This window comes from Oryctolagus cuniculus, chromosome 9 (genome assembly GCF_051225735.1).
Source record: "Oryctolagus cuniculus isolate XC-2025 breed Fujian yellow rabbit chromosome 9, ASM5122573v1, whole genome shotgun sequence".
Lineage (NCBI taxonomy): Eukaryota > Metazoa > Chordata > Mammalia > Lagomorpha > Leporidae > Oryctolagus > Oryctolagus cuniculus.
The window spans coordinates 99,993,005-100,007,324 of NC_142875.1; the positions used below are offsets into that span (position 1 = coordinate 99,993,005).

General features: G+C 49.3%; 1 protein-coding gene across 5 annotated transcripts in view; it reads right to left on the reverse strand.

Moving 5' to 3' along the window:
- Positions 1–291: 291 nt before the first annotated feature.
- DCP1B (decapping mRNA 1B) overlaps positions 292–14,320 on the reverse strand; it is a 55,427-nt gene continuing 41,398 nt past the window's right edge. For 4 of the 5 annotated variants that reach the window (XM_008259808.5, XM_089304496.1, XM_089304495.1 and 1 more), the window contains 4 exons: positions 8,605–8,733; positions 6,044–6,874; positions 3,515–3,763; positions 292–497 (listed from right to left, as the gene is read on the reverse strand). In XM_008259808.5, coding sequence (XP_008258030.3) covers positions 417–497; positions 3,515–3,763; positions 6,044–6,874; positions 8,605–8,733 — 1,290 coding nt within the window. In that variant the 3' untranslated portion in view covers positions 292–416. The remainder of the gene's footprint in view (positions 498–3,514; positions 3,764–6,043; positions 6,875–8,604; positions 8,734–14,320) is intronic. The other variant, XM_089304497.1, reaches the window with a different exon arrangement.

Sequence of the window (14,320 nt, forward strand, 5' to 3'; positions counted from 1 at the left end):
CATAGGCTCATGAACGTCTTTGAAGGTTCACTTGTGGGGCGAGGCTGCCACCTGGCGGTCAGCACGCACCGTGGCACTAAGAGCTCAGCCACAGGAAAGCGCTCTCCGAGCAATCAGGGCAGTTAACAAACACAAGCCGAGCGCTGAGCACAGTCCTCCTCAGAGGACACCTGAGAGAAAGCAGTCGGAGCTCAGCATCTACGGTGTGTCCTGGCAAAGCGCTCCTTCTACCCACTCCATTCTGGGGACCAGGTGTACTGAAGGCTGTGATTTTAAGAAACAAAAACACACTTGGTTGTAGAAAACAATTTATTTCCTATTACACATACTTGTCTAAAAAAAGGCAGAGGCGCTTCGGGCAACACTCCACGGGAAGCGCGCTGCGCTGCGTTCCGGAAGGGCCCGGGGCGCAGTCTTCACACGGCCTTTTTCACGGCCGCCTGCGTCATGCTGAAGAGATAGGCTTCGTAGATTATATTTAAGAAGTTGTCGTCGTTCTGGAAAACAAAATCAGAGACCCAAGGGAATGCGATTGGCCCGCAGGCGCCAAGGGCTTCCTGCGCCGACCTGGGGCTGACCCAGCGTTCAGCTACAGGTTGAGGGTGTCCAGCCGGCCTGGCGGTGAGGCCAGGCAGAGCTGGGGGTCTCCACCTGCCAGTGGGGGTGAGCTAAGTGCTTGCCACACACGGCACGGAGGGGGCCCCAGCCCTGTGGCCTGCGGGGGCGCAGGTTCCTTGTGGACAGCCGGGTCTGCTGCATGAAGACACCTGGCAGCTGGGCGGAGTGGGAGGAAGCCACCTGGGTCGGTGGCTGGCGGAGCTGGGCTCAGAGGCACCCACGTTGCCCACAGTGTGTGTCCTTTCTTCCTGGCATTAACTGGGACTTCTCTTGCAGTCTGCCTCATCCGACCCAGGGTCGTTCTTCCCTGAAGCTCTTCTGCCTGACTAAGCTGCAAGCGAGAACCGTGGCTCTCCCCAGTCTCTCACGGGTCTCCTACATTCTCATTCCAGTCTTCTCCCTCCCCCTCGAATGTTTTAAGGCAATTCGCCACACTTGCCCCACATTCCCCCTTGGCACCCCTCACAGACCTAGCACCACTGCCAGCAACAAAGACAGCCATGCCATCCCTGTTCCTCCTACAAAGCCCCCACCATGACACGTGACCGACACTGCACGTGGACTACAGAGGAACTGGCTCTGAGACGGATGCCTAGAACACAGGCAGAAGCACAACGCATGCTGGGAGTGGAACCAGCAGAAGAGGATTCCTAACCAGCAACGCACAGGGGCTGCTCTAGGCTCCAGAGTCTCGCAACATGATCGGAATGGAATGAACCAGAAAAAAATGATGCATCTTTAAAATTCAGGTCTAAGTTGGTTTTTTTTTTCTCTCTCTCTTTTGTTGCCCACGGTAAAGTTTAGATATGTCCTTTCTAAATTCTCATGAACTTACAGAGCTTTTAAAAAGTGGAAGTATTTTTATCCTGTGAGCTGGCAAGGCCCAGCTGTTTGCTGTGGCCCGTTTCTATCAGATGGCCACTGTGCTTTCACATTCACAGGCTGTTTCTAGGCCCCATCTTTCCATTCTCTCTAAAATAGGCTCCTTCTAAAAACTGACTTCATGGGCTATGTGGGGGGCGCAGTGCTGTAGTGCCAACATCCCATATGGGAGCTGGTTCGAGTCCTGGCTGCTCCACTTCCAATCCAGCTCCCTACTAAGGGAAAGTAGCAGAGGATGGCCCAACTGCTAGGGCCCCTGCATCCTCTTGGGAGACCTGGAGGAAGCCCCTTGCTCCTGGCTTTGGATTAGCTCAGCACCAGCCATTGTAGCAATTTGGGGAGTGAACCAGCGGATGCAAGACTTCTCTCTGACTCTAGCTCTCTCTGGAACTCTTTCAAAATAAAATAAATCTTTTAAAAAATTTAAAAATTAAATAAAAACCCTGACTTTGCTAATAGAGTTCGTGATCACTTCTCAATCGTCATGTCAACATGAATATATTGTAGGATGCTGTGGATTGAGCACATTGTGAGCACCCCCTGCCCCGCTCCACACACACAGCACTTTTTTTTTTTTTAATAGACTTATTTATTTATTTGGAGTTAGTGAGAGAGAGAGAGACAGACAGAAAGGTCTTCCTTCCATTGGTTCACTCCCCAAATGGCCACTATGGTCGGCGCTGCGCCGATCCAAAGCCAGGAGCCAGGCGCTTCTTCCCAGTCTCCTATGCGGGTGCAGGGCCCAAGCACTTGGGCCATCCTCCACTGCCTTCCCAGGCCACAGCAGAGAGCTGGACTGGAAGAGGAGCAACTGGAACTAGAACCGGGTGCCCATATGGGATGCCAGCGCCGCAGGCAGAGGATTAACCTAGTGAGCCTTGGCGCCAGCCCCCCCCCGCCTTTTTTTTTTAAAGATTTCTTTGAAAGTCAGAGTTACACAGAGGAGAGGCAGAGAGAGAGAGAGAGGTCTTCTATCCGCTGGTTCACTCCCCAATTGGCCGCAATGGCCGGAGCTGCGCCGATCCAAAGCCAGGAGCCCACAGCTTCTTCCGGGTCTCCCAAGCGGGTGCAGGAGCCCAATAACCTGGGCCATCTTCTACTGCTTTTCCAAGCCACAGCTTGGAGCTGGATCAAAAGTGGAGTGGCTGAGTCTCGAACCAGCCATATGGGATGCTGGCGCTTCAGGCCAGGGCATTAACCCGCTGCACCACAGTGCTGACCTCGGCACTTCTTCTTAAGAACCAGTAGGTGGGGCCGGTATCATGGCGCAGTAGGTTAATCCTGACTGCAGTGCCAGCATCCCATATGGACACCAGTTCTAGTCCTGGCTGCTCCACTACCGATCCAGCTCTGCTATGGCCTGGGAAAGCAGTAGAAGATGGCCTGAGTGCTTGGGCCCCTGCACCCACGTGGGAGACCAGGAAGAAGCTCCTGGCTCCTGGCTTCAGATCGGATGGGCTCAGCTCCAGCCGTGGTGGCCTCGGTGTCCTTATCTGTGACACGGGGAAATGGGTTGAAGGAGTTATGCGAGTAGTGCCCAGCACAGAGACTCCATAAGTGGAGCTGTTTTTGTTATGATTATGTTAGAGACAAGTGGCTGACACAGAGGCGCGCCATCCCATCCTACCTAATTAACAGGTTTCAAAATTCGCAAAGCCTGCTTTTGGCAGTCACAGCATCACCTGCTTCCTTACCTGTTTCCTACTAACAGTCTGCTGGGACGCGGCTGTCGGCTGTGCTTCCCAGGGGCCCCCGCGGCGCCTCCTTAACCATCGGGACACCTCCTCTTCTGACAGGTGACAGACTGGTAGCCAGAAACCCCCCCCCCCCAATGCTAAAAGCTCTTGCAGAGCTGAGGCACGCAAAGCCCCAGCTGCATCCCAGCTGGGAAGCCCGTGGGGCAAGGGTGAGCTGCTGCGGGGAGGCCCAGGGAAGCACTGCCCGGGTCTCCAGCTCGCAGTCCCGACCCGCAGGGCCCAGCTCGTGGAGGGGCTCGGGAGGGATGTGCCCTTACCTGAATGAGGTACAGCAGGGCCTCCTGAAGCTGTAGCTTGGTGAGCGGGCTGCTGGAGCCCACCAGGGGCTCCGGGCTCTGCAGGGGCACCAAGAGGCTGCTGGAGGTAGCGGGCGGTCCGTGGCCTCCCAGAGGCCAGAGCCCACCGTCCCTCTCCCTGGGCGGGGCAGAGGCGCAGTGTGCGAACACCGTGGGGGCCAGGAGCAGAGCAGGAGCGGCCGTGGCGGGGATGTGCGGAGGTGAGGCGACCTGCTTACGGCAAACACACACACACACACACACACACATAGAAGGCACGGTAAGGAACAACTCGGTGCAGCGCGAGGCACCGGGAGACAGAGGGGCAGGACATGTTCTGTGCACACTGTTCCCAGCTGTTGTGTAACGGGCTCCTGGTCCCTTCTCCAGGGTTTCCTCCCAGGGGCCCTAGGCATCTCGGGGTGATCTGCTGTGCCCGCTGTGCATGGAACGAGGCCTGTGTGTGGTGCTTTGTGCTGCAGGCTCGCCATCACTGCTGGGCAGCGTACACTCAGGCCCACTGGCCTGCCCGGGGCCAGCTGGCCACTGCGCTGGCCTAAGGCCCACAGTGTCCGAGCATGTGGCTCTTACGTGTTAGGGGCAGGCCCCTCAGCCCTACCTTGGGGAGCGGGGGTTGTGGGATGAGCCCCTTGCTCCTCTGCTGCCCTCACCCCTTCTTTCTGCTGTTCCAGGCTGAGGTGTGGGGACAGGCTCGGCATTACTCGGCAGTGCCAGCGACTCACCTGTCTGCGTCTAACTCACTTGGCTAACAGACCTAAAACCAAGTTCTCCAATAACTTTCTGTTACGCAAGTGACATTTTGATCCCCAGCTGAGTGACTCCTACAGCGCTCACTGGTGCGAACTCAGGGAAGAAAAAGGAAAGTTATCGATCAGCCTCCTAATACCCCAAAGAACCTGTGAGAAGGGCACGGAGGCCAGCATGATGCAGGCCCTGTGGCACCCCGCGCAGAAGGAAGCCTACAGGAGCCAGGCGGGTGAGTTGCTTGTGCCTTGGCCCTCGCTGCTGCTCCAGGGAGAGGTGCTGAGAGTGGCTGCCCCAGGGGAGAAGTGGCAGCCGTAAGAAGAGCACAGTGTGGGCTGACAAAATGTACACTTTCCTTACTTGGCTCCTGACATTTGTGAGTACTGGAAGAGAATTATACATGCAGAAATTTAAGTCAAACTATTAACCCCAGTTTTCTGATTCTAAATTACCACAGAGAGGGGGGAAAAAAAGCAAAAAAGTCTTACAAAGGGGACAATGTTCCACTGAAATGAGGGTACTCAGAGTTAGGACTTTCGATAAATAGCGAGAAGGCTCTGTCTCGACGTCTCACATACACATGCACTTAGGGTGCACGCCTAAGGTCTTTACTTCCCTAAAGGCAAGATTTTCGAGGCACTGTCAGAAGCTACATGGCCTATAAAACAAGTAGAGCGCACTTCCCAGTTTTGAAACCCAATGCCTGGTCAGCAAATGCACAGGGCTCGGAGCCAGACCTGCAGGTGCTGCCCCCAGGCTGTGGTCTGCGCACTGTTCCAAGTTACTGACCGGCACACGGAGCCACCTGCCACCTGCCCTGAAGAATGGGATCTTTCTGAAATGGACAACATTCCCCTCTGGCACTGGGAGTTGTGGGTGGGTGGCACACGTATCCCTCTCCCGATCTTAACTATGCAGTACTGATGGCCTAGGGATAAATAAAAACAGGCTGGACCTTTAAGCGTTAATATGTTTTCCTGTTTCCTTCAAGAATCTCCAGGATTACAGGCTCTGGAGAGGGAGGGATTTTTCTTCACCATTATATAGCACAAGGCCTGGCATGCAGAAAGTGCTCAAAATATTTACTAAGTCAATGAGTAAAAGATCGTTTACTGTGGACTGATAAAACAAGGTGGGAGTTGTTTGGTATCGAAGGATGACTTCAAAGCAGACTACATGGACGCTCCACCGTCACAGGTGGGAGTGTTTTCCATGTCTACACTGGTCCTCACACCCGGTGACAGTATGAAGTGAGAACTCTTCAAGTAAACTATGGCTAATGGCAGGGGGCGGGAGCAGCAACCGTCCGCCCAGCAGAAAGTTAAGGACGCAATGAGATGCACGCACGGGGTTCTCAGCTCCTGCGCTGAACAAAAATGTGCGTGATGTGCAGTCCCTACAGCACAGGAGGGGAGTCTAAATTTCACTGCAGGGACAAGCGGTTGGCCTAGAGGTTAAGATGTGGGTGTCCCACGTGGGAGTACCTGAGTTCAAGTCCGGGCTCCTGCCCCTGACTCCAGCTTCCTGCTGACGCACACCCTGGGAAGCAGCAGCTGATGGCTCAAGTACTTGGGTCCCTGCCATTCAGCTCCTGGCCTTGGCCTGGCCCAGTCCCAGCTATCGGATGCATTTTGGGGAGTGAGCCATTGGAGGGAGAGCTCTGTCTTTCTGCCTAATAAACAAATACATTTCGCCGCATGACAGTGATCCCTTGTTTTATTTTTCTGGTCCTTGGTCGATAGTTACCTGAAGGAAACGAGCCTGCTTTTCTGTGCCGGATGTCGTCTTGTTGATCCAGGACTCCAAGGGCTTCCCAGTCCGAGAGCCCTGAGCTGCTGCAGGAAACTTAGCTGCCAGGGCTGGCCGGGTGGGCACGGGCAGCTGCTGCTCCTGCGGCACCACCTGCAGCTTCCTCAGTAGCTCCGGAGGGGCTGCCACCCGGGGACTGCTTGCTGGGGTGCTGGAGGGAGGGCCCGTCTGTCTAGGGAACGTGGCCCGCTCTTTCCCATGAGCCTGAGGTCCTAGCGTGTGCGGCGGGAGGGTGCCATTGAAAGATAGCAGTTGCGGCTGTGCCACGCCCTTGGCTGGGGTGGCAGCGGCGAGAGCTGTGCTGCAGCCGGGGGCAACCGGCCCGGCAGGGGCTGCTGTGCCACGGTCATGCTTGTCCGCTGGCCCTGGCGCGCTGTGAAGCTTCTCCAGCAGGGTCTGAGCTCTGCAAGCGCTCTGTGGAGCATGAGCAGCCCTGGCGGTACAGGGTGACCCAGGTGGGATGGCCGGACGGGGGCTTCCCTCTTCACGGGGCCGGCTCTCAGGCAGCTCTGACCATGGGTGGAGGTCTGCGCCCCGGACCATGAGTTTCTGAATAGCTGGACAGAGCTGCTTCTCCACCGGCGGCGACTGCCTTTTGGGTTCCTCATAGGACAGGGAGCGCACGACCCCTTGCCTTACTGGGAGCTTCTCGTGCTGCTGCTGGGCCTGGAGGGCCTGTGGGGGCTCCACGGCTTCTGAACTTGTGGCTCTGTCCTGCTTCCCAAACAGAGCTGTCAAGGATAAGTGTTGGGGTTCAGGGTCTAAGGTCTGGAAAAAATAAAGAAATCTGAAAATGGGTCCACAGACACTCCTGAGGGGCGGGGTGGAGCCCTAGTGTGCCTGCCTGGTGACTTCTCTACTTATAAAGGATAGCTCGGGCAGCATCAAAACACTTCCTTGTTGAATGACCAAAATTTGAAGCTTCCTTCGTCAAGTCAAAAATCTGCACGGCCTTTTCCCCGCAGCCCAAGCCAAGCCCCTGCTGACACCTTAGTGTATGCTATGGGTCAGACAGCGCCTGCTCCTTGGAGGCCCGGGCTTGCAGCTGGGACCACTGTGGAAGGAAATTAGACAAACTACCTGGGGAATAACCCCTCCAAAGGAAAGTTTATCTAACCCTGCAGACCACAAGAAGATACTGAGAATATACAGGGATGTGAAGGTTTCAGCATTCCTGGTAGTTTTTCTTAGAATCTCTAACTTGTTTGTTCCAAGTATATACCTGTAGCTTTTAAAACATTATCAAGAGGCTGGCACTGTGGCATAGCTGCCACCTGCTGTGCTGGCATCCCATGTGGGCTCCAGTTCAAGACCTGGCTGCTCCACTTCCAATCCAGTTCCCTGTTATGGCCTGGGAAAGCAGTAGAGGATGGCCCAAGTCCTTGGGCCCCTGCACCTGCGTGGGAGACCTGGAGGAAGCTCCTGGCTCCTGGTTTCGGTTCAGCCCAATTCCAACAGCTGTAGCCATTTGAGGAGTGAACCAGCAGATGGAAAACCTCTCTTTCTCTCTCTCTCTCTCTCTCTCTCTTTCTGCCTCTGCCTTTCAAATAAATAAATAAATCTTAAAAAAATTCATCAGATAAATACAATATACCTTGGCCTGGCCAATTACCAAGCTACTCCTTTCCTACTCTGTGTCAGGCCCTTCTTCTTCTTGGTGCTTTCTGCACTGTCACATGAAGAACAACATGAGCTTCCTGTCAAAGTCAACATATTCTGGTTTCTCTATTAAAATACAAAGAACATTTCCATAGAAAACCAATAACAAAGGGAAAGTTAAAAGAAAGTGAAAACGCCTTCTTTTTAAAAAAGTTCAATATCGGACTCTCACGAACCAGTCTTTATGTCTGTTGGTTCCATGTTCATTTTCAAAACTGATTTAAATTGATTCCTTCAAAAACCCTTTGATAGGAATAACCACGGTCACATGACACACACAGATGAAATGTAGTCAACAGGAGCCTGCAGATTATCAAGATTTGTTACAGCTGTGCCATACTGAAGACTACACACAGGGTATAAGACCTGTGATTGCATTTCCATTTTAGATTGCAAAAGCAATGGCCAGTCACCAGGTCCCAAGGGGAGTGTGAAGCCACTCCTTTAGACTCGGAGCTCTGAGAACAAGGGACACCTTCAGGCCACACAGAGCCTGGCATGATGCCTGGCCCGAGGGAGGTGCTCAGACATGTGATGCTCGACTCTGCTGCCTCCGCTGCTGGTCCCTTGGTGACCTTGGGAAACCACTGGCCCCAGAACAGGAACCCAAGGGTAATATTCCTGTCACCTCTGACAATGCTATTAGTTGTCTGTTCAGATCCACAAAGGATGGGGACAGAAAGTGGTAAATACCAGAAGTAACCATCTGAGCCCTTTCCCAGGAGGAGTGGGGAATCCGAGACCTCTCTTCCTTGGAGGGACTTGACAGCATGCCCTGACAGCACCAGGTCCTCCCTAGCAGTTCCCCGGGGAGCCGCTGCACACCAAGGGCCCACTACCTGGCTGGGCCGAAGGATGCACGGCTGCTGGGTTTCACTGGCTTTCACTGGAATTGGTTTGATGAGATTGGGGTTGTCATGGATGGCAGACGAACTGGTTATCTGTTTCGGCTCAGGACAGGTTTTACACTGAAATGGAAAACACACATGTTACTTTTTGGTATTAAAAAAAGGCTTTAGTTTGTAAAAAAGAATATGCTTTCTTGCTTCTTATCTAATTGTTAGAAGGTTATTTTTTGAAGACTTTCTTGCATAAGGGAAAAATCCCTTCAATGTCTCTGACAGAGCTGTATTTCAGTGTAAATCAAATTCAAATTTGATTTTTACTTAGCTGTACAATTCAGAGCCCTAAAATATTACCAACATCAGCCTGACCTAGAGACACTGAGAAATGTGGATAATTGAAAGGCTATTTATATTCTTAAGCAACAGTTTAAATATATTTACTCTAATGCTTTTCAGTGATAACATAATTAAAGAAACTATTCCTTAAATAACATGTCTGGACTACTCCATTGGCAGCTGACTTAAAATTGGAGAGTTGCTGAGTATATTTAGTCAAAGCAACTGAACCTTTTTGGTCTACAAACCAGAAAGGAAAACTGACTGAAACCACTGATTTAAAAATTACTAACATCATCTTTATTTAATAAATGGCTTCGTGCATAAACAGAATAATTCAAATCTGAGTGTTCTGAGACACTCACTACAAATTAGAATTTCATAGAGAAAGAGACAAGAGACAAGCCTCATCATTTCAAATACTCACTCATTATCATACATTAATGTAACCAACCATGCAATTGCTAACGCAGTAGGGTTCAGAACAAAAGGAGCACAGCAGTGATGCTGGGTGTCTATTTTGTTCTATCAAATAAGACAAAAATGGTACCTTCTCTACTATGAGGGTACTTCAAAAATTCATGGAAAAATGAACTTAAAAAGTATATTTTGGTTTAAAACTCTTTTGAAATCAATGCACAGTTTTCATAATACGTGTTTCCACAAACTTCTTGAAGACACCGTCTATGCCTGGATTTCAAATTCTTTTGCACTAAAGTAAACCTATCTATTCCATTTCCGTAAGTACACGCATACGGCTCCTCTACAGCATTGTGAGTTTCAGCAGTAGAGCCAAAGCCTTGGGCCAGAAAACATTTCCCATGTATCTGACATGGAATGAGCCACAAACCCAATCTTGCCCCTCAGGGACCCAAGGCTCCCTGTGTGTTTTACAGTTCTTGGAGGCATACTTTCTAATTCAAGGGTGTGGGGGTCTGAGACTTATTACCACTGTGTACACTGAGGTCTGTAAGGTAAGCCATATAGAAGATTAATTATTTTCTTCCATGAATTCTGTTAATTGTTCAGATATTTGGCACTAATGTCAACAAGGTTGTGAAATGACATTATAAGTCATCAAGTATTACTGCCAGTTCTTCAGTGGTTACCAGTACGGTTACATGGACCCCAAGATGTGGATGATCAAGACAACACAAGAATTCAGCCTTAAGATACAACCACCGCTGTGGTGTAGTGGGTAAAGCCACTGCCTGCAGTGCCGGCATCCCATATGGGTGCCGTTTGAGCCCCAGCTGCTCCACTTTCGATCCAGCTCTCTGCTGTGGCCTGGGAAAGCAGTAGAAGATGGCCTGAGTGCTTGGGCCCCTGCACCCACGTGGGAGACCCGGAAGAGGCTCCTGGTGCCAGATCAGCACAGCTCCGGCCGTTGAGGCCTACTGGAGAGTAAACCAGCAGATGGAAGACATCTCCCTCTCTGCCTCTCCCTTTCTCTCTGTGTAACTCTTTCACATAAATAAATCTTAAAAAAAAAAAAAAAAAAATACAGCCACTTGCAGAGGGTGAGCATGGAAAGCCTGTAACTTCCCCCTGCTGGTAAAAGGAAGTGAGCTGCCACTCCTTGGACTTCTTCAGGGAAGCTGAGTTCAAGCAAAGAGAAAGATTTTCCCACCCTCCCCACACCCATAGCCATAGGGGCCAATATGTTGCTTTCTCTTTTTAACAAAAAAAATTATGTATTTATTTTAAAGTCAATGAGAGAGAGAGAGACAGACAGACAGACAGAGACATCTTCCATCTGCTGGATCACTCCTCAAATGGCCACAACAGCAGTGAGTGGGCCAGTCTGAAGATGCCAGGAGCATGGAGCATTTAAGAGACTTAAATGTAAGACTGGGGGAAAGAGAGAGGGGCCTTGTGGTACAGTGGCTAAGTCACCACCTTGGATTCAGGAATCCCATATCTGAGTGCCAGTTCAAGTCCTGTCAGTTTACTTCTGATACAGATCCCTGCTAATGTGCCTGGGAAGGCACAAGTACTCCTGTCACCCACATGGGAGAGCAGGATGGAGTTCCTGGCTTCTGTCTGGCTCAGCCCTGGCTACTGTGGCCATTTGGGGAGTGAACCAGCAGATGGAAGATTCTCTCTCTCTCTCTCTCTCTCTCTCTTTCTCTCTCCCTCCCTCCCTCCTTCTCTCCTTCCTTCCTTCTCACTCTGTTATTTGCCTTTCAAATAAATAAATGTATAAAAAACCATGTATAGAAACTGTAAAACTACCAGAGAAAAACACAGGGGAAGAGTTCCAGGATACTGGTCTGGCCAAGAAAGCAACAGACACATGGGATTACATCAGACTAAAAATATCTGCACAGCAGAGGAGGAATTAACAGCATAAGAGACAACCTATGGACTGGGAAATAATATTTGCAAACCAAACATCTGACAGAGGGTGAATATCCAGATATATAAGAAAGTCAATGGTAAGAAAACAACCTGGTTAAAAAATGGGCAACAGAATTGAACAGACATTTATCAAAAGAAGATGTACAAATGGCTGAAAGGTACATGAAAAATTCTCATTATCACTAATCATCAGGGAAATGCGAATCAAAACCATGTGGGCATAGTGTGTAAAGCCACTGCCTGCAGGGCCAGCATCCCATTTGGGTCCAGCTGCTCCACTTCTGATTCAGTTCTCTGCTGTGGTCTGGGAAAGCAGTAGGAGATGGCTCAAGTGCTTGGGCCCATGGACCTGTGTGGGAGATCTGGAAGAAGCTCCTGGCTCCTACCTTTGGATTGGACCAGCTCTGGCCATTGTGGCCATTTGGGAAGTGAACCAGTGGATGGCAAACTTCTCTATCTCTCTCTAACTCTGCCTTTCAAATAAATAAATAAACCTTAAAAAAAAAAAAAAGATAAAAGGTGCCAGCGAGAATGTAGAGGAAAGGGAATGCTTGCACACTGGTGGTAGGAATGTAAATTAGAAGACACTGTGGAAAACAGTATGGGGGCTCCCCAGAGAGTTAAAAATAGATCTACCACGTGATGCAGCAATTCTACCACAGGATATTCATCCAAAGAATCTGAAGTCAGCCTGTCAAGGATATATCTGCCCTCCCATGGTCACTGCAGCATTATCCTCAATAACCAAGATTTGGAATCAACCTAAGTATCCATGAGTGGATGAAAGCAGAAAGAAAATGTGGTATATACACACAATACAACACTATCAGGCCTTCACAAAGGAGGAAATCCTGGTGTGTTTGGCAATGTGGATAAACCTGGCAGACGTTTTATTATGTGAAATGAGCCAGGCACAGAGAGACAGATACCATGTGGCCCTATCTTATGTGTGGAATCTAAAAAGGTTGAACTCCTAGAAGCAGAGGGGAGACCAGTGGTTATCAGAGTCTGGGGGCTGTGGGCCTGGGGCTGTTGGTCAAGGAATATAAAATTCCAGTTAGCAAGAATAGGTTCAAGAGATCTTCTGTGATCACAATTAATAACAGTCTATTATGCATTTGGAAGTTGCTAAAAGCAGATTTTAAGTGTTCTTGTTACAAAAAACAAGCATATGAGATAATACATATATATTACCTTGGTTTAGCCATTCTACACTAAATGCATTAAGTCAATATCATAAACCTTAATTCATAAAATTTTTATTTTTCAATTAAAAAATATAAACAACTTAACAAAACAGAAAAGTACTCTACAGTTTGAAACAATCTGAGAAATCCAGTTTAGAGGCTGGCATGTGGCCAAGAGGGTTAAGCTGCTGCTCTGACACTGGCATCCCATACTACAGAACCTGTTCAAGTCCCAGCTGTTCTACTTCCAATCCAGCTCCCTGCTACTGTGCCTGGGAAAGCAGCGGACGATGGCCCAGGTCCTTGGGTCCCTGCCACCTATGTGGAAGACCCGGATGGTGTTTCAGGCTCCTGGCTTTGGCTTAGCCCAACCGTGGCCATTTGTGGAGTAAACCGATGAATGGAAGACCTCTCTGTCTCTCTCCCTCTCTTTCTGTCACTATGCAAGTGTGACAGATGTTTTTTAGTTTGATGTAATCCCATTTATCTTTTGTTAGTTTTGTTACCTGTCCTTTAATGTTATATTCAAAAAGTCAATAAATATTAAAAAATTATTTAAAAAGGGGGCTGGCATTGTGGTATTGCGTGTATAACCACTGCTTGTAACACCAGCATCTCATATGGGCATCAGTTTGTGTCTTGGCTGCTCCACTTCTGATCCAGCTCCCTGCTAATGGCCTGGGAGATGCAGCAGAAGATGGTTCAAGTGTTTGAGCACCCTGCCACCCCTGTGGGAAACCTGGAAGAAGCTCCTGGCTCCTGCCCAGCCCAGCACTGGCTGCTGTGGCCATCTGGGGAGTGAACCAGTTGGATCCAAGATCTCTCACTGTGTCTCCCCCTCTCTCCATAACTCTTTCAAATAAATAAATATTTTTAAGAATAAAAACTTATTAAAAAAAGAAACCTTCCAGTATAATACTTACCAAGAGAAAGGAAATTTCTTTATAACATCCCTGGCAAGTAATCATTCAGTTTCTTCTTAAACACTTCCAATTATGGGGATTCCCTACCCTATATCAAAGATTCTGAGGAGAAATCTTGTTTTCTCTCTTACCCTCTTCCCAGTCCCCCCTTGCTTGTATCTCAGAACCATTCATGACATCCAAATTTTCTGACATGTCTGCATTTGGGAGAGCAGACATGACGTGACGGAAAGGACTTTAGAAATGAGTCTTGGAAGACTGATCACATTTTGACAAAGGAAGACAGGGAGGGGACATAAGAAAGGCATGCAGGCACTTTCAGGAAGCAACACTGTTATTTTGATAGGAGTCTCAAACATTTGTAGAAGATAGGCTAGAAGACTGTTCTGAGATCACTTTACGGAAATCTTCAAGAGCCCAGGGCTTCATACAGCAGGCAAGGGCAAACCAAGATGGAAGGCAAGCGATCCTGTGGGTGCTCCCAGAAGGCTACGCTGTATCAACTGGCTGTTCATGGTCAAAGGCACAGTATCTTCTATTCTTTATCTCTCGATTAGAACAACTGATACTATGCTTATAACATTATTTGATTTTTATAGAAAAGTAAGTCTATACAGCAATTAAACAACTCCATTCCATGTCAAGTCAATAACAACAAATCTGTAGCAGCGTAAAGATGGATGGAACTTTTGTTTTGACCCCTTTGAGTTTATAGTGTAGTGAGAGAGGCAGACTTAAAGGTAATAAGCGAGGAAGAATAAAATAAGCTCTATTTTTAAAACAGACTGGGGAGTTCAGTGAAAAGACTAATTATTTTGACTGAAAAAGGTTTCGGAAAACTCCACAAGAAAAGCAGCCTTGAAGGAAACGTAGATTCTGAAAGGCAAACTTTTGTTTTGAGGG